Source organism: Gastrolobium bilobum, unplaced genomic scaffold (assembly GCF_033153095.1).
Source record: "Gastrolobium bilobum isolate Gb01-03AN ecotype WA unplaced genomic scaffold, APGP_CSIRO_Gbil_v1 utg2103, whole genome shotgun sequence".
Classification (NCBI taxonomy): domain Eukaryota; kingdom Viridiplantae; phylum Streptophyta; class Magnoliopsida; order Fabales; family Fabaceae; genus Gastrolobium; species Gastrolobium bilobum.
In genome coordinates, this window is record NW_026895775.1 from 26,100 (window position 1) to 41,100 (window position 15,001).

The 15,001-nt window shown below is 33.5% G+C and overlaps 2 protein-coding genes across 2 annotated transcripts; one reads left to right on the plus strand and one right to left on the minus strand.

Moving 5' to 3' along the window:
* Window positions 1-4,540: 4,540 nt before the first annotated feature.
* Window positions 4,541-5,725, plus strand: LOC133295791 (mitogen-activated protein kinase kinase kinase 18-like). Its single transcript, XM_061494646.1, has one exon. It carries the CDS (start codon window positions 4,541-4,543, stop codon window positions 5,723-5,725), a length of 1,185 nt encoding a protein of 394 aa, XP_061350630.1.
* Window positions 5,726-8,942: 3,217 nt separating this feature from the next.
* Window positions 8,943-10,603, minus strand: LOC133295792 (uncharacterized). Its single transcript, XM_061494647.1, has 2 exons — window positions 10,292-10,603; window positions 8,943-9,555 (listed from the first exon to the last, which is right to left on the minus strand). Exons 1-2 carry the CDS (start codon window positions 10,572-10,574, stop codon window positions 9,209-9,211), a joined length of 630 nt encoding a protein of 209 aa, XP_061350631.1. The 5' UTR covers window positions 10,575-10,603; the 3' UTR covers window positions 8,943-9,208.
* Window positions 10,604-15,001: the final 4,398 nt, after the last annotated feature.

Below are 15,001 nucleotides of genomic sequence, written 5' to 3' on the forward strand. Positions count from 1 at the left end.
TGAGAGAAGAAGAAAGTACTAGCAAACGTTGTGCAACAAATAATGCTATCTTTAGCTGCCGCCAAGTTTGCTAATAGTTTTTCTTTTTGAAATGGATAGATAGAGAGAAAGCGATGAAGGCACGTTGATCTATTTGTACTTTTTTTTTAATCATTCCACTTTACTTTGTGTGTGAGAGAGAGAAAGAGAGAGACATAATTACCACTTTGAAGCAACTATAATAAGTCCATCACCACTGAAGAAGGGACAAATGGAGGAACTTTTCCTTTGAATTTGATCTTGTTTAATAGCCGCACTTGGCACCACCACACCATAACGGAACGTCAAAGCAAACATGAAACGTCATTCAATTCTTCTACTGCACATTTTACTTGTCGTCCATCATTGAAGGAGAGCAAAGTTGCCCATTTTTTTTTATTTTTTTTTACCTTTTTTGTGTTTCACAAACAAAGCAACCATGTTCAAACTTCTAACCAAAACAATGCCATTATCTATGTTTGTTTGTTTTTTTTTATATTCAAATTATTCTCATCAAAGCTTTTTATTTTTGGATTTATCCACCGGTTAATCAAATTATGTAATGAGAAGTATTTATTTTTTTCCTTTTAAACTCTCATTTTTCTTCCTTATTAAAGTTAAATATAACATCAAATTCAAATTTTTATTCAAGCTGCTTACGGCGTAGACACATGGGGCGTTCGGGTCCTCACATATAAAACGTGCTGTTTATTTTCTCAATTCACACGTGTTTTCTCTTCCACGTGTTCAGATTGGCCCCACTTTTGTTACGCGAAAATCCTTTTCATACACAGAAAAGAACAAGGAAGAAAACAGGACCACGTGACTTGCGTGTGATCGAAGCATTTTTCCTCACTAAAACCATTCTACCTTCCCACTCACGTCATTCTTATTTGCAGTTTATTAATTCAGTATCTTTTGAAAAATAAAAGTTAAATTTTTGTTATCATTCAATTATATGTCGTTAAAAGAATTTAAATTTTTTTCAATAATGTTCAAATGACTAATTTTCTTTTATGTCTATTTTACTTATTACTCTGCAACACATCTAGATTAAAATATTAACCGACTTAGATCATTTTTCTCTACTATTGAAATTAGTGTTATTAAAATCGGATCGACTCGGCTGGGTCGACCCGGGAACCGGTAAATCGGTCATATAATCGGTCCGGTAGAAGCAACGGACTGGCCATGCATCAAAACCGGTGCGATCCGGTCGATTTTCATAAAAACCGGTGACCCGGCTCGGTCGCAAAAAAAAAAATCCAAAATTTTATTTAAAAAAATCATAATGAACATTTTGAATATTTTTTCGCTTATTGACTTACATAAGTTATGTACTTACAACATTAATATTATCTCAATCATGTACTATGCAGACAATTTTGAATTAATTTATAGTTAGAGATGTTCTTTTCTGAACCTAAAGTCCTGTATCACGATCATTGAATTTTTGTTTGATCTTTTATTAGATAATAATATGTTATTTATTATTTTTATATTAAAATATTTGAAAATTTTATCATTTTTTTTAGATATTTGAATATGTTTATAATTTTTAATATAAATTATAAAATTGCATATAATTACCAGGTCACTGGTTGAACTAGTGATCCACTGGTTGAACCAATGACCCAATGACCTAGTGTCTCGACCGGGTCAATGACCGGGCCGATTTTAATAATATTGATTGAAATTATAATTTAACGATGTTGGAAAGAAGTAAGTAAAATAAACATAATATCTCATCCTAATTTTTTTAATTAAAAAACTTTTGATTAGGCTAAATAGTCAATTTAAGAAAGTTGCACCTGTTCCAACTAACTGAAGTAACTTGACAGAAAACAGCTAGTTGGACAGTTATTGGGTAATTGTAGAGAATTTATTTGGCTTTATGTTTTTGCTGCGTAAATAAATAACACATAAATGTCCATTCCCTATTCCAACCTCCCACTCCCACCTGATTATTTCCTCTGATTTTCAGTTTCAACCTATAAGCACTTTTTTAGTGGTTACGCCCTTTAGCTTCTATTTCACACCACCAAACCAAATGACCAAACCCCATTTTATAATAATACATGCTAATTGCTAAATTAAGTGTGTTAATTACGAATTAATTTAGTTTGGGTGTGTTTACCATGTTAGCATGCATATCCATGTATTTTCTCATGTATCGTTATGCAGATGAGTGAGACTTAACGTTAATTTCACGCTTAAGGTTGGACACCTGTGTTTCCAAACCATGAAAGTTCACTCACTTAATGATATATTTCGTGAAGCTAAAGAGTGTTAATGAATGTCAAAAGAATACCTGCCTTGAAATGATTTTGGATTGTTTTTGAAATGATATTTTTTGACCATAAATATAATTGATTAGTAAAGCAAAATCAGGTATGATAGATAATTCATACTTCAAAAATAAAATAAAAAATGAGGGTGTTTATTGAAAAGAAAAACCAAAAAAGGAAAAAGTGAAGGTACTTCATTCTACTCTTTGTGTCACTCTAAAATTATCAAGATTACTTTACTTTGGAGATTATATTTATAACCACCCATCATGAGGGTTGTTTTTGGACTGACGAATCCGTATTGCAATCTAGCTTCTAGAAGTAGGCATGCTGTAAAATGACAATTGGGTTAAATTTTCTGGGTACTAGTAAGTAGTAACAACTCATTGGATTAAAGTACGTTGCACTTTTTCATGAACAAATAATCATGACAAATCAATGAAATGGAAATGGTGTTAATTTCACAAGTACAAGGGAGCTGTTGCTCTTTATCAAATTGACCAATCCAAATTCTTCGAGTACTCTAAGCTTTTAATGAAGTTCATATATGTTTCCCTCTTTTACTTTTTTAAAGCTGCAAATATTCATTCCCCACACGAAAAATATCATCCCCAATCCAACATCGATTGATACTGCAGTTTCGAAAGACATTTTGTGCTTTACCAATCACATTACATTACAAGATATTGTTGTGAAGCTTCTTAATTAAAGAGTTGCAATTTCGGACCATTGAAATAAAATGATTTATGGATAGAGATAAATTTATTCAAATATAGGGTCAAATAGGCACTTATTTATTAATTTGTAGTTTATGATAAACAGAAAGGATTATGTTATTCTGTTAACAACGGGTAAACAACCATGAAAATATATGTAACTCTTTGATTAAGTCCATCTCAACAAAAGGCTATTGCTTGTTTTGGGGGGGAAAAAATAGCAATTAACTAATCATAAGGCATGGCAAATAAAAAACATAAATTACATAGAACAGGGCAAAGCGACGAATCTTTCTCTTTCTGGTTTTTGACTTCTATCAAAACTCATGCACTATATGACTAGTACTTTTCCTCACCTATAGACTTGTAATTTGTCGAGTTTATATGTTCACATTACCATTATTAAATTCAAACATCTTCCATAATATCTGACCAATATAATTGAAAAAAAATTAATTAAAGAAGAAGATACTAAACTTCAACCATTTTGGTTGCTCAACCCACCCCATTTACCTTTCCCCTATAGCCCCCCATGTTCCTTTTTTCAAAGTCTAGGTTTTGTAAGATACAAAACAAGGAATCCCCTCTTAACTCCCTCTCTAATCTACCTAACCCAAACTATTAACCTCTATAACCCTTCACTTAACCAAACTAAATCCAAATCCAAAAATCAATTCACTCTTAACACACTCAAAGACTTAATGCTTAAAACTTGACCACGTGCCACTTACCAAGCCATTTGCCCACTAATCACCCCAATAAATATTTGGTATTATTGTTGTATCAAAAATTCAGTGCATTCCATCAATAAAAATGTTACATATCAGTCAAAAAAATTTCTCGTGTCAAATTCTTTCTCAATCCTCTGACGTGTAATGTTTTCACTGGTAGGATATACTGAATCTAGGTGCAACAGATATATCAAAGATTTATTCCTAAGCAGCCACAACCACCCAAATTTGGACACATCATAAACACTCATCGAAGGAATAAATCTTTGGTTCAACTGTTGCACCAAAGATTCAGTGCATACCATTAATGGAAGCATTACACGTCAGCCAAAATTCTCTCTCCTCTGTTAAATTTTTTTTCTCTCTCCTCTAATGTGTAATATTTTCATTGGTGGGATACATTGAATCTAGGTGCATGCACCTAAAATTTATTTCATTGAAGGAATAAATCTTTGGTACTACTGTTGTACCTAGATTCAGTGCATCCCATGAATGAGAGCCTTACACATCAGATGAGAGAGAAAAAATTTGACAGAAAAAAGTATTTTAGCTCACATGTAATATTTTCATTGGTGGGATGCACTGAATCTTTGATACAACAGTAGTACCAAACCATCGAAGGGATACTCCCTCTAGAAATAGAGAGAGAAAGCTTCAACTAATTAAGTAAACCAACCCTCTTAAACTCAAACTCAAAGCATGTCCGTTCTTATTATATAAAGGCAGCAATAACAAACCAAAGACTATGCACTCTGCAGCAGAGCCTTTAAAAAAACAAAAAAAAAACATGGAGTGGAACAGAGGCTTCATCATAGGACATGGCTCATCAGCCACCGTCTACCTCGCCACCTCTTCCTACTCCTCCGATGTCTCCGCCGTCAAGTCAGCTGAGCTATCATCACTATCACGGTTAGAACAACTACAGAGAGAACAGAGAATCTTGTCTTCTCTATCCTCTCCTTACATAGTTACCTATAAAGGTTGTGACATAACGAAGGAAAACAACAAGCTCTTTTACAACCTCTTCATGGAGTACATGCCCTCTGGCACGCTCTCTCAGGCAGCTCGCCGCCGGCTCAAGGAGCCGGTGATCGCACACTACACACGGCAAGTTTTGCAGGGGCTAGAATACTTGCATTCAAATGGTGTTGTGCATTGTGACATTAAGGGTAGCAATATATTGATTGGTGAAGATGGAGCCAAGATTGGTGACTTTGGATGTGCCAAGCGTGTGGCTGATACGGCGGCGGCGCCGATCAGCGGCACGCCGATGTTCATGGCACCGGAGGTGGCGCGTGGGGAAGAACAAGGGTACCCTTGTGATGTTTGGTCACTTGGGTGCACAGTGGTTGAAATGGCCACTGGTTTTGGACCGTGGCCTAATGTTGAAGACCCTGTTTCAGTGATGTACCGTGTTGCATATTCTGATGAGTTACCTGAGATTCCTGGTTTTCTGTCTGAGGAAGCAAAGGATTTCTTGGGGAAGTGTTTTAGGAGGAATCCAATGGAGAGGTTGACTGCTAGTCAACTGTTGAAGCATCCATTTCTTGGGGAATTCAATTTCAATGTTAAGCAAATTCAGGGTTCTAATTCAGGCTCACCAACAAGCATTCTTGAGCATGGCTTTTGGAATTCTGTGGAAGAGCCAGAATGGTTCAATGGCAATTTGGTTAAGATGAGTTCTGAGAATTCTCCTGCTGGTAGGATCAGAAGCCTTGCTGTGTGTTCAGGGGATCCCAATTGGACATGGGATGATGAGAATTGGATCACTACTAGAGACAATGAAATATCTTCAACTTGTAATAATGGGTTGGATTTGGATGAGTTGGAGAAAAGCAATATTAGAAGTAAAATTAGTTGTTGTTTTTGTGAGGATTACAAATGTAAGGATGTTAGTGTTGTAGTTAATAGTCTCAATTTTGAGAGAGGCATTACTGAGATGCTGCTAACTTCAACATTAGATTGTTTATAATTCAATTATTTCAGTTTTTTTTTTTTTTTTTTTAACTCTCTCAAAATGCCATTAGATGTCAGTGTTGCAGTTCATGTCCTATGGCATAACTCAATTTATGTTTGGTGGGTATTTTGGGCTTAATTGGCTTGACCCCTTGTAAAATTGAACCTTTTTTGTTTTTATTTGGTTAAGTAGGTAAATTCAATAAGACAAAAAGCCAGAGAAATAGAACATGGAGGGGAGGACAGGTCCCAAGTGGTTACCTCAGTTGTAAACTCTCAACCTCTCGTAAATTCTTTAATAATGTTGGTTGATTCCAATGGACATGAAGCATAGGGAACAAGGTTAGTGCAATGTCTCTCACTTTTCTCTCTCTCTCTCTCTATCTCTCTTGATGGTTCTGCCATCTATTTTGCCTACTATTTATCTGTCCATGGTATTTGGTAGGTCCAGAATTGAAATTCCAAAACCCTAAGGTAAATCTACTGATGAAATTCTACTTTGCTGTACCAAACATGTATAATAAAACAGGTCACAGTTTTAAAAGCAAAGCGAATATGCGGCAAATATTACGTTAGGTGGGTTTCAGTCAAATCCAAGACATCAAGATAAATACTAATAGATCACAGAGGACAAATTGAAACACTTTGGAGTCGTGAAATTTGGTCAACCCCCGCTAGGTTGTGTTATCTTATATGATGAATATTAGAATCCAGAGGCTAGTAACCCAAATATAAATCAAACTCTTTGATCTTCTACTGGTCAGAGAATAGATGCTGATGTAGGCCCCTCTTGCAAAATTGCAAAGTAACTTTTGTAAATCGAGGCAATAGCTTCATTTAAAATTCGAGTTCATTATTTGCATTACTGTATGGGTCAACTGTTACGGAGCGTTTGGTTGAGGAGAAATTTTTTGAATACTAGAGAAATATAATTGGTAGAAACTTTCTTCCAAATACCATGTTAGAAGTGGGTAAGTTGAACAATGTTTTTCATCTATTTTTACACACAATTATGAAATGACGGGGAACCAAGTTAGCTAGGAAAATTTTGTAATTTTTTTTACCAAACATGAATAACACAAAAACTCAATCTCATATACCTAAATATCCTCACAAAAAGCTCCAACCAAACACCACCTTAGGAGGTTTTTCCAGCTTAACCTCGACTTCGTGTTCTACATACGTAGTTAAAATTTGATAGTAAAAATTTTATTGCAGTTGTAATCGTGTTCGATTTGACCGGATTAATCGATTAATCAATGAATCGGTAAAAAATTTAAAAAAGAAAAGAAACTTGCACTACTTTTAAAGCCCATCCACAATTCCCCCCTAAAGGCTTATGCCATTCTTCTGAAGCATCTATGCTACTTTGGCCTCGGAATTCAGAATTATAATTTGTCTTTGCTGTTTGCTCTTTTAAGCCCATCCACACAAATCATCTCATGCTTAATTATTTTCTAAATTCACTTTAGTATTGGTGCTCACATACTCTATTATGGATAATTGGATATGGATATGGGAATTATAGGTCTAGTTGCCTGATAGGACTCGCTGCTTGAAAGGTTACACAAATTTGAACCGCACGTAGAAATAGGTGGGGGAAGAACAGGTAGAATCTGATTCAAGTATGGTTGAACATTGTAGACTAATAGCCATAAAAAAAAAAAATAGATGCCCAGTCAAACACTAATTAGTTTAAATTTTTTGAAAAAAATAAATAAATTATGAAGGGCTGGAATTAAATTGAGTCCAAATATACAATGGACCTGTACCGTTATTTTATTGTAACATCCCTTCTGATCTAACATGAACGTTAAGCCTCATGCGCCAAGTTCACTAATTAATTAGGCGTATGCAACTATGAATTTAATCTCAAATCCATCTTAAGCTATATAAGCACATACCTTGAATGTTACTTTGTTTAATTTCTAATTGTTTGTTCCCTAAACATAAAATAAAAAAGCACTCCAATTAAAAAATTGAAGTTGAAACTTGACTAGATTCTGTACTTTACCTGGATTACCTGATGTTCAAAATTAATTATACATTTAAGGCTGCATTTGGAGCTTCAATTTCAAGTCCTAACATATGTTTAGCCCTGACACATGATAGCGTATTCAAATCCGGTTAAGCATTTTTTTTATCTTCTTATAATAGGGTAACTCTCTCGTATATAATATAGTTCATACAAGAAAATCTAAATATGTGGCCGTAGCCTATGAGAATTTTTTTTTTGGAAACAAGCCTATGAGAATTGAGTGTGAGCGAGTCAGCGACGGAGACAATATTTCATTTCAGCTGGAGCCAAAAAATTTGACACATCAAATTATCAAAACTATTAGGAAAAAAAATTATCATGAATTCTAATATATTTATCTAAATTATTTACTAAATAATATCACATAATATTGAAAATTTAAATAAACAATAGGCAACTATTATATATCAAAGCAAATAGCCTAATACATCTAACGTATTCTTTTAAAAACTCTCACTATTTAATGTTATATATCAAAAATTCTCATTATATATCACATTTAACGTTACAAATAGCCTAAACGTATATCAAAACAATAGGCTATTAAATGAATAATAATTTTAAAAAAAATTCAGCAGGGGCAGGCCCATCTATGCACTACGTGGCTACGCCACTAGTGTGAGTTGCACATTGGTTAGACATAAATTAAATGAGAATCATATAAGTGCAAACAACCCCATAACCTTTTAGTTTTAAATTTTTGATTGAGATTGATGTTAATCCATGTTTTGGGTTGAAGTTTGATTTGTCCTTCAGTATGGAAATATTTTTGCAAAGGATTTTGGGCAACGTACCATTTTTAACGGTATTTTTTGTTAGAATCATGACCAAGAAGAGACAAAAGAAATACTCTCTCTTTGGAACTTTCTCTTACATATATTAAAACTTACTTCTGGCCATCATCGAGAGATAAGGCACTGATGAAGAACGCCATGGAGACCGGAATACTGGCAATCAAGTTTTCTACTCTGTTTGGTATTAAGATTTGAAACTCTCTCAAGTGAAAAAATCTTAAAAATTAGTTCACTTCTGATCTCACCATCAGATTGATTAATTTCTGTTTACATTGATTGATTTCAAGTGACAGAATCTAGAGAGAAAAAATCAGAGATTTATTTTCTATTTAAAAAGAAAAATAATAATTGAATATACAATCAGTCTATTTATAAGATAATAACCAAATATTTCATTAGAGCTTATAAGCTCTTCTATACTATCAACCCCTATCCACTATCCTATTATATCAGCTGCTTTAAGCATAGTCAACTCACTCAATCCGCATAACATCTCTTTCCTCTTTATGAACTTAAAATATATCTATCCAACTGTGACATAGTTCTCTAGTGCAAACATGTATACCCTCAAACAGAAGCAGCTGAATGAAAGTGAGAAAATTGCTTTGCTAGATATAGGAACCTTCACATTCTCTTTTTGTTATCAAGATGGGAAAAGCTCTGGTAATTAGTACTTAGCCTCCAACTGACTTTGCAGATTCTGATTATCTGCCAAGAGGCGTTCATATTCCATATGGAACCCCTCATATTGCTTTTTAAGAGCCTCCACCTCAGCTTCCAAAGCCTTAGCCTTGCTTCCTTTCACCTCACTTTCAGATTCCAGTTTCTTAACTTTGGGCTTCAATGTGGCTATTTCTTCTATCAATGCCTTGTGCTCCTCTGCACGGCCATTTTTACCGTCCTCAAAACTTAGACTTCGTTTCTTATCAGCCTCCAAGTTCTTCCTGAGCAACCGAAGCTCTCTAATGTAATGGTGCAATCTATCTATCATCAGAGACAGGAACAGAACAAACCCTGTCCACATGACATGTCAGAAATCAAATTCAACAACTAAAATAAAAGAAAGAATGTATTAAAAGTAATGAAACTGAAATTACTACAAAAAAAAATACATTCCCTTTTTATATAAAGCTCACAAGACCCATTGTATGAGTCTATAATAACCTTGCATTTAAGAAGAGAATTGAAACCATTTTTTATAGGGTAAAGAATTTCTCCATAAGTTATCTCCAGTGCACTCAAAACGACATCATTCTGGAACGGAAATCAAGATATTTTTGTAATTATAATATATTGAAAGGTTATATTAATTTTTATCATTATAATTTTTTAATCTTGTAACCCAAAAACGACGTCGTTTTGAGATCACCGTAGATAACTTTATTTTTCCCTTTTTTATAACATTGACAACTATTGTTAAAGTAAAAAAAAAAAAAAAAAAAAACTTAAAATCAATTAGCATAATCCACAGAAGACAAACCATCATGGTTTTAATTCAAGGAAACAAAACAATGACAATGAAGCTAGGCATCAACATGATGAAATAAAACAAGGCTAGAAGCCAATATCAAGTTTTCCATAAAGGAGGAAAATGTAAAATGAAAAGTGTTTGGTATTCCCTTTAAATCTATTCACAGGAAACAAAAAAACGATACAACATTCACAATCAATTCAATTTTCAGATATATAGTTCGAAAACATAACACAGAGACAAGAAAAATAGAAATAATAACAAAGAAAGTTAGATTACCCAAAAGAGAAGCTTCGAGCATGTGCTTGGACATGAGGACTTGGTCGGTGGGGTTGACAATACCAAGTTCAAGGGTGCGACCCTTAATCTTGATGATGGTGTAGAAGGAGGAAGCGAGCACCACCAGCAATGTGGCGGCGACGGTCTTCACGACGACGGGTCCCCGACCTCGCTTGACCCGACCCAATAAAACGATGACGAGTTTCCTGAGCGGAGTCTTGAACAGAAAGCTCACAATCATTAACATTTCCCCAAATATCACCGCATATAAAAGCTGCAACATCTTTTTTCTTTGTTCAGTTCAATTGGAACAGAAACCTTAACGAATGCGAATACGAATGAACAGGTGTGAAACCTTAATTAAGTAGTGAGAGATTAAAGCGCGTGGGTTCAGTGTGTGTTGAGTAAAACTCGGAGAGTCGACATAAAACGTAGATGTTGGGTATGGGTATGACCCGTGTGGGTAAGGGTAGTGGTAGTAAGTCAATTCATCCATTTTCCTTCTTTCCCTCCATCTTCTTCCTGAATTAATTGTTAAACAGTGACACACATCTTCCCACCTGCTTCTTCTCTTCCTTTCTTATTATTCAGATCCCTATATATATATATATATATATATAGTCGAAAAAGTATTCTTTTTTATTAATTTGATATCTTGTATTATTTATTTATTTATTATAATTGTGGAATTGGATGGATTATTAATATTTAATACATAAAAATTAATGTTTCTCGTGTTGTAGAAAATAAATTCATCTCCCCACACACATAAAAGTGTGTGGAGCCAATAATAACCTTAACTAAATTATAGAATTATGACTTGATTAAGGGAATTAATCATGGATTAGAAGAATAAATTAAATGTGAAATTTAATTAGAAGAATTAAAGTTACTTTTGGACATAACTGCAAATAGTGAAAGTTTTGGGACAAAAATATAATTATACAAAAGTTATCCAAAACTTAAAAATAATATAGTGAGATATTATTAAATGATTTTAGAGAAAGTCTAAAATCACGTTAGATAAATTAAAGTATGTCTTTGGATTAAAATTTAAGAAGGGACATAGAACGTATCATATAAAAGAATGTTGACTATTAAAAAAGGTTGCTTAGCGAACTAAATATCTTCTAAGTTAAGACAGGTGCTCATTTTCTTCTCCATCGTCATGCTTCTTCTTCTCCTAAGGCCGAACTCCATTGTCATAATAGTTTTGATTTGCAACTTCTTAGTTAGCCATTAAATCAAGAAAGCTTGAACATGAATGAGGTTTAGAATTACCTTGTGAGCAAAACCTATAATTCAAAACTCTTTGAAAGGTTGTGTGGAGAGTTATCTCCAAGGAAAAGTAGCGTTGCCGTTGGTGTTTAAGGAGCTTGGAGTGTTCGTTGATCTTGTTCTAAGCTTGGAAAATACTCTTACAAGCGTTCTAGGAAGCTCTGTGGTGAGTAATGCTATATTTGATCAAGTTTTATGATGGTTTTGATAACCTAGACTCCTATGAATATGAGATGTTAGTTGATGGTGTTCAACTTTGATTTAGCCTTGGTTGTAGTTGGAAAGTATGATAAGGATTGAAAAATAAATGGTGAAAAAATGTGTAGATCACCATTTGGACAACCTTTGTCAATTTCAAAAATTTGACATATATAAGTGATGAGTTGCTTGTGTTGCAAGTAATAGGTATTGGATTGTGTTGGGCAAGTGGCTTCTTGCACAGGACGCTTACAGAACACCTAGAGGGGGGGTGAATAGGTGTTCTAAACTTTTTCAAAATCTTTTTAAATTCAGTAAACAATTTTACAATTTTTCTTCAGTCCCTATATGTCCAAAATAATTTGTCACAATGCTAAGAACAATGTAGTAACAGAATGCGTACCTTAGCAATTTATAGAGTATAAACGCAGCAATGTAATTTTCTTAAACAAAATATTCAGAAATTAAATCAGAGAGACAATGGACACACGATATATCCTGGTTCACACCTACTAAGTCTAAGTAGGGTGCTACGTCCAGAATGAAGTAGATGCAGATATTTTATTTATCACAAGTGAACCTGTTTTACAAACACGCGTCACACATGCAATCAAACAAGATATCAAAAATCTTCCTAGTGCCTACACTGCTCCAAGCTCTGAGAATACTCTCAAGCCGAACCTACGGAGTTCACCAACTCCTCTCACAAGACCTCCACTCTCCCTAGTGGATTTTTGAGGCTCCAAGCCTTGAGACACACTCTCAAGCCAAGCACAAGTTCGCCAACCCACACGGTTGCACCCACACACCTAGGACAGATTTTACAGCACGCAACTACTCCACTTTAACAACCAATACAGAATTTTGACTTGGTTTTCAAAAACCTCCCTTTGCTTAACCAAGAAAGACAAATCAATATCCTCCTAGGTTCATGTCTAAACTACCATTTAAGAAATGTACATATTGTTGCATGAGTGGTCATCTTGTATATCAATGCAATATTAAGAAATATGGCCTAAAAGGAACAAATCTTAAGTGGGTTCCTAAGAGGACTATGGATGTGGGCAACATTGCTTCAACATCTTATAGACCTCAACCTAATACATCTAGCATGTTCTTTAGCCCCAAGGTTAAGAACATGATATATGTTCCTAAGAAAACTTAGTGAGCATGTATGCATCATGTGCCATGGACTGTTTTTATTTTATAAATCTTTTTGCACATGATGTCTAGTTGTTGTTTGGTGTTTAATATGACATGCATAGACTATTTTTAACACATCTTATGTTATACATGTTCAATATAAATGATCTATATGTGGATAGAAAGCTTACTTTATGCACTACGTATGTACTTGAATAGTCCACTATTTTACTCTTATATTCAATTCTATCAAAATAGGACAACAAGCCTATTTCAATGTATCTTTCACAAATAATGCCTATTAGCAATCATGAATGAGTTATCTTTCATATAATGCCTATTATTCATACTTGTACTATTTGATAAATGCTTGATCTTGCTAATGTGCCTAGAAAGGCAAGTGTGAAAGATTATGTTGTAGGTGTTTGAAAGAAAATGGAAATGAATGAAAACATGAAGATTACATTGAAGATATTGGTAAATTGAAGAACCTCTTAGACTAAGCCCAAAAATTGCAAAGAATCAATACTTGGTACAAGACATGGGTAATTTTTGGATATATGATATGTTTGTTATATGTCTTATCCATCTTTAATCCTTATTATATGCTATAATTGATTTTGATCATGTCGAAGAGGGAGAAAATATGAATATCATCAAATTGAGCTTATGAGCTTATGCATATTTTGAGGGGAAGTTTTGAGAAGTCTTGAGAACATATGTATGCCTTACTTTTGATTAGCATGATAATTCTTAGTATGCATATGTTTAGGGGGAGTATGTGATTACATGATTTTAATATCTTATGCTACTAACCCTTACTTGTTTCAATTTGAGTTTAAATTACCATCATCAAAAAGGGGGAGATTGAAGACCTCTTAAGCATAATGGAATAAATATTTTGATAATGACAAAGGGTTTACAAGAAGTCTCAAATTGAAGAGGGAGTTTGAAGATACATGTAGTTAGGTATTTTTAGAATTTTGTTACACATAAAATTATATCATATAGTATCTACCTAAGCTCCATTGCATGTCAATACATATTATTGCATATCATGCTAATTTTATAATTTTATAATAATGATTTTGATTTTGATAAAAATATGTTTTAAAAATATAATAAAACTAAATCAATAAAAAAAAAAGCTACAGGTCGTTGGTTTTGAAATAAAAGAAAAACTTACGTGTGGGTTTTAGATTTCAATTAGAAATGTAATCATGTTTGTTCTTTTAAAAATAATATAATAGTTAATAACCATTGAATAAAGAAAAGGAAAGTTAATAGCTATCAGGTCATTGGCTTTTTCCAAAGTTCAGCTTTCTTTTGAATATTATATACTATTTAATAAGGGTTTTATTAGTGTTATGTAACATAATGTAAGTGTTGTTTTCAACTCTCACATCAAAAGGGAGAGAGAAAGTGGAATGATGAAAGAGAAAGAAAAATATGTGGACCCCACCTCTTTAATGTGTGTGTAGGAAAGTAAAGTTATATTATGTTAAATGATAAACATAAAACCCATATAATAATAGGAAGCATAGAAGGATTATTAGAAACAAACACACAGACTTCTTGCGAAAAAAAAAAAGCGTTCTCTCTTTCTCTCGGTTCTTCACGCTGAAAACAACGCTCATTCATCTTTTTGGAAACAACTTACAGAGCCTCTTCTTCTTCGACTTTTACTCGCTTCCTCTGTCTTGCGGTTACTCTTCAATTTTTTTGTGGCTACATATTTTCTTGGAGAAGAATTTGGGGATCTTTGATAAAGAATTTAGGTCTTTATTGTGGTATTTTCTAATCAACTCGAATCCTTTGTGAATCTTTGTTTGAAGCATTTTATCTGAAATTTTCAGATCTGTTATTTCATATGCTTTAGGGATTTTGAGTTGTTTAATCTGAATATTAAATTCTTGAGTTGTTCATTAGTATAAAATTTTACTGTTAAAATTTGGAATCTGATCTTTGCATCTTGATTTTCCTGTTTTGATTTTAAGTGAATATTTTAAAAATCTTGATGCTCTTTGTGTAAGATCAGTGTTTCTAATTTTTGTGAAATATTGATTAAAAATATTAAATCTGAATTTATTT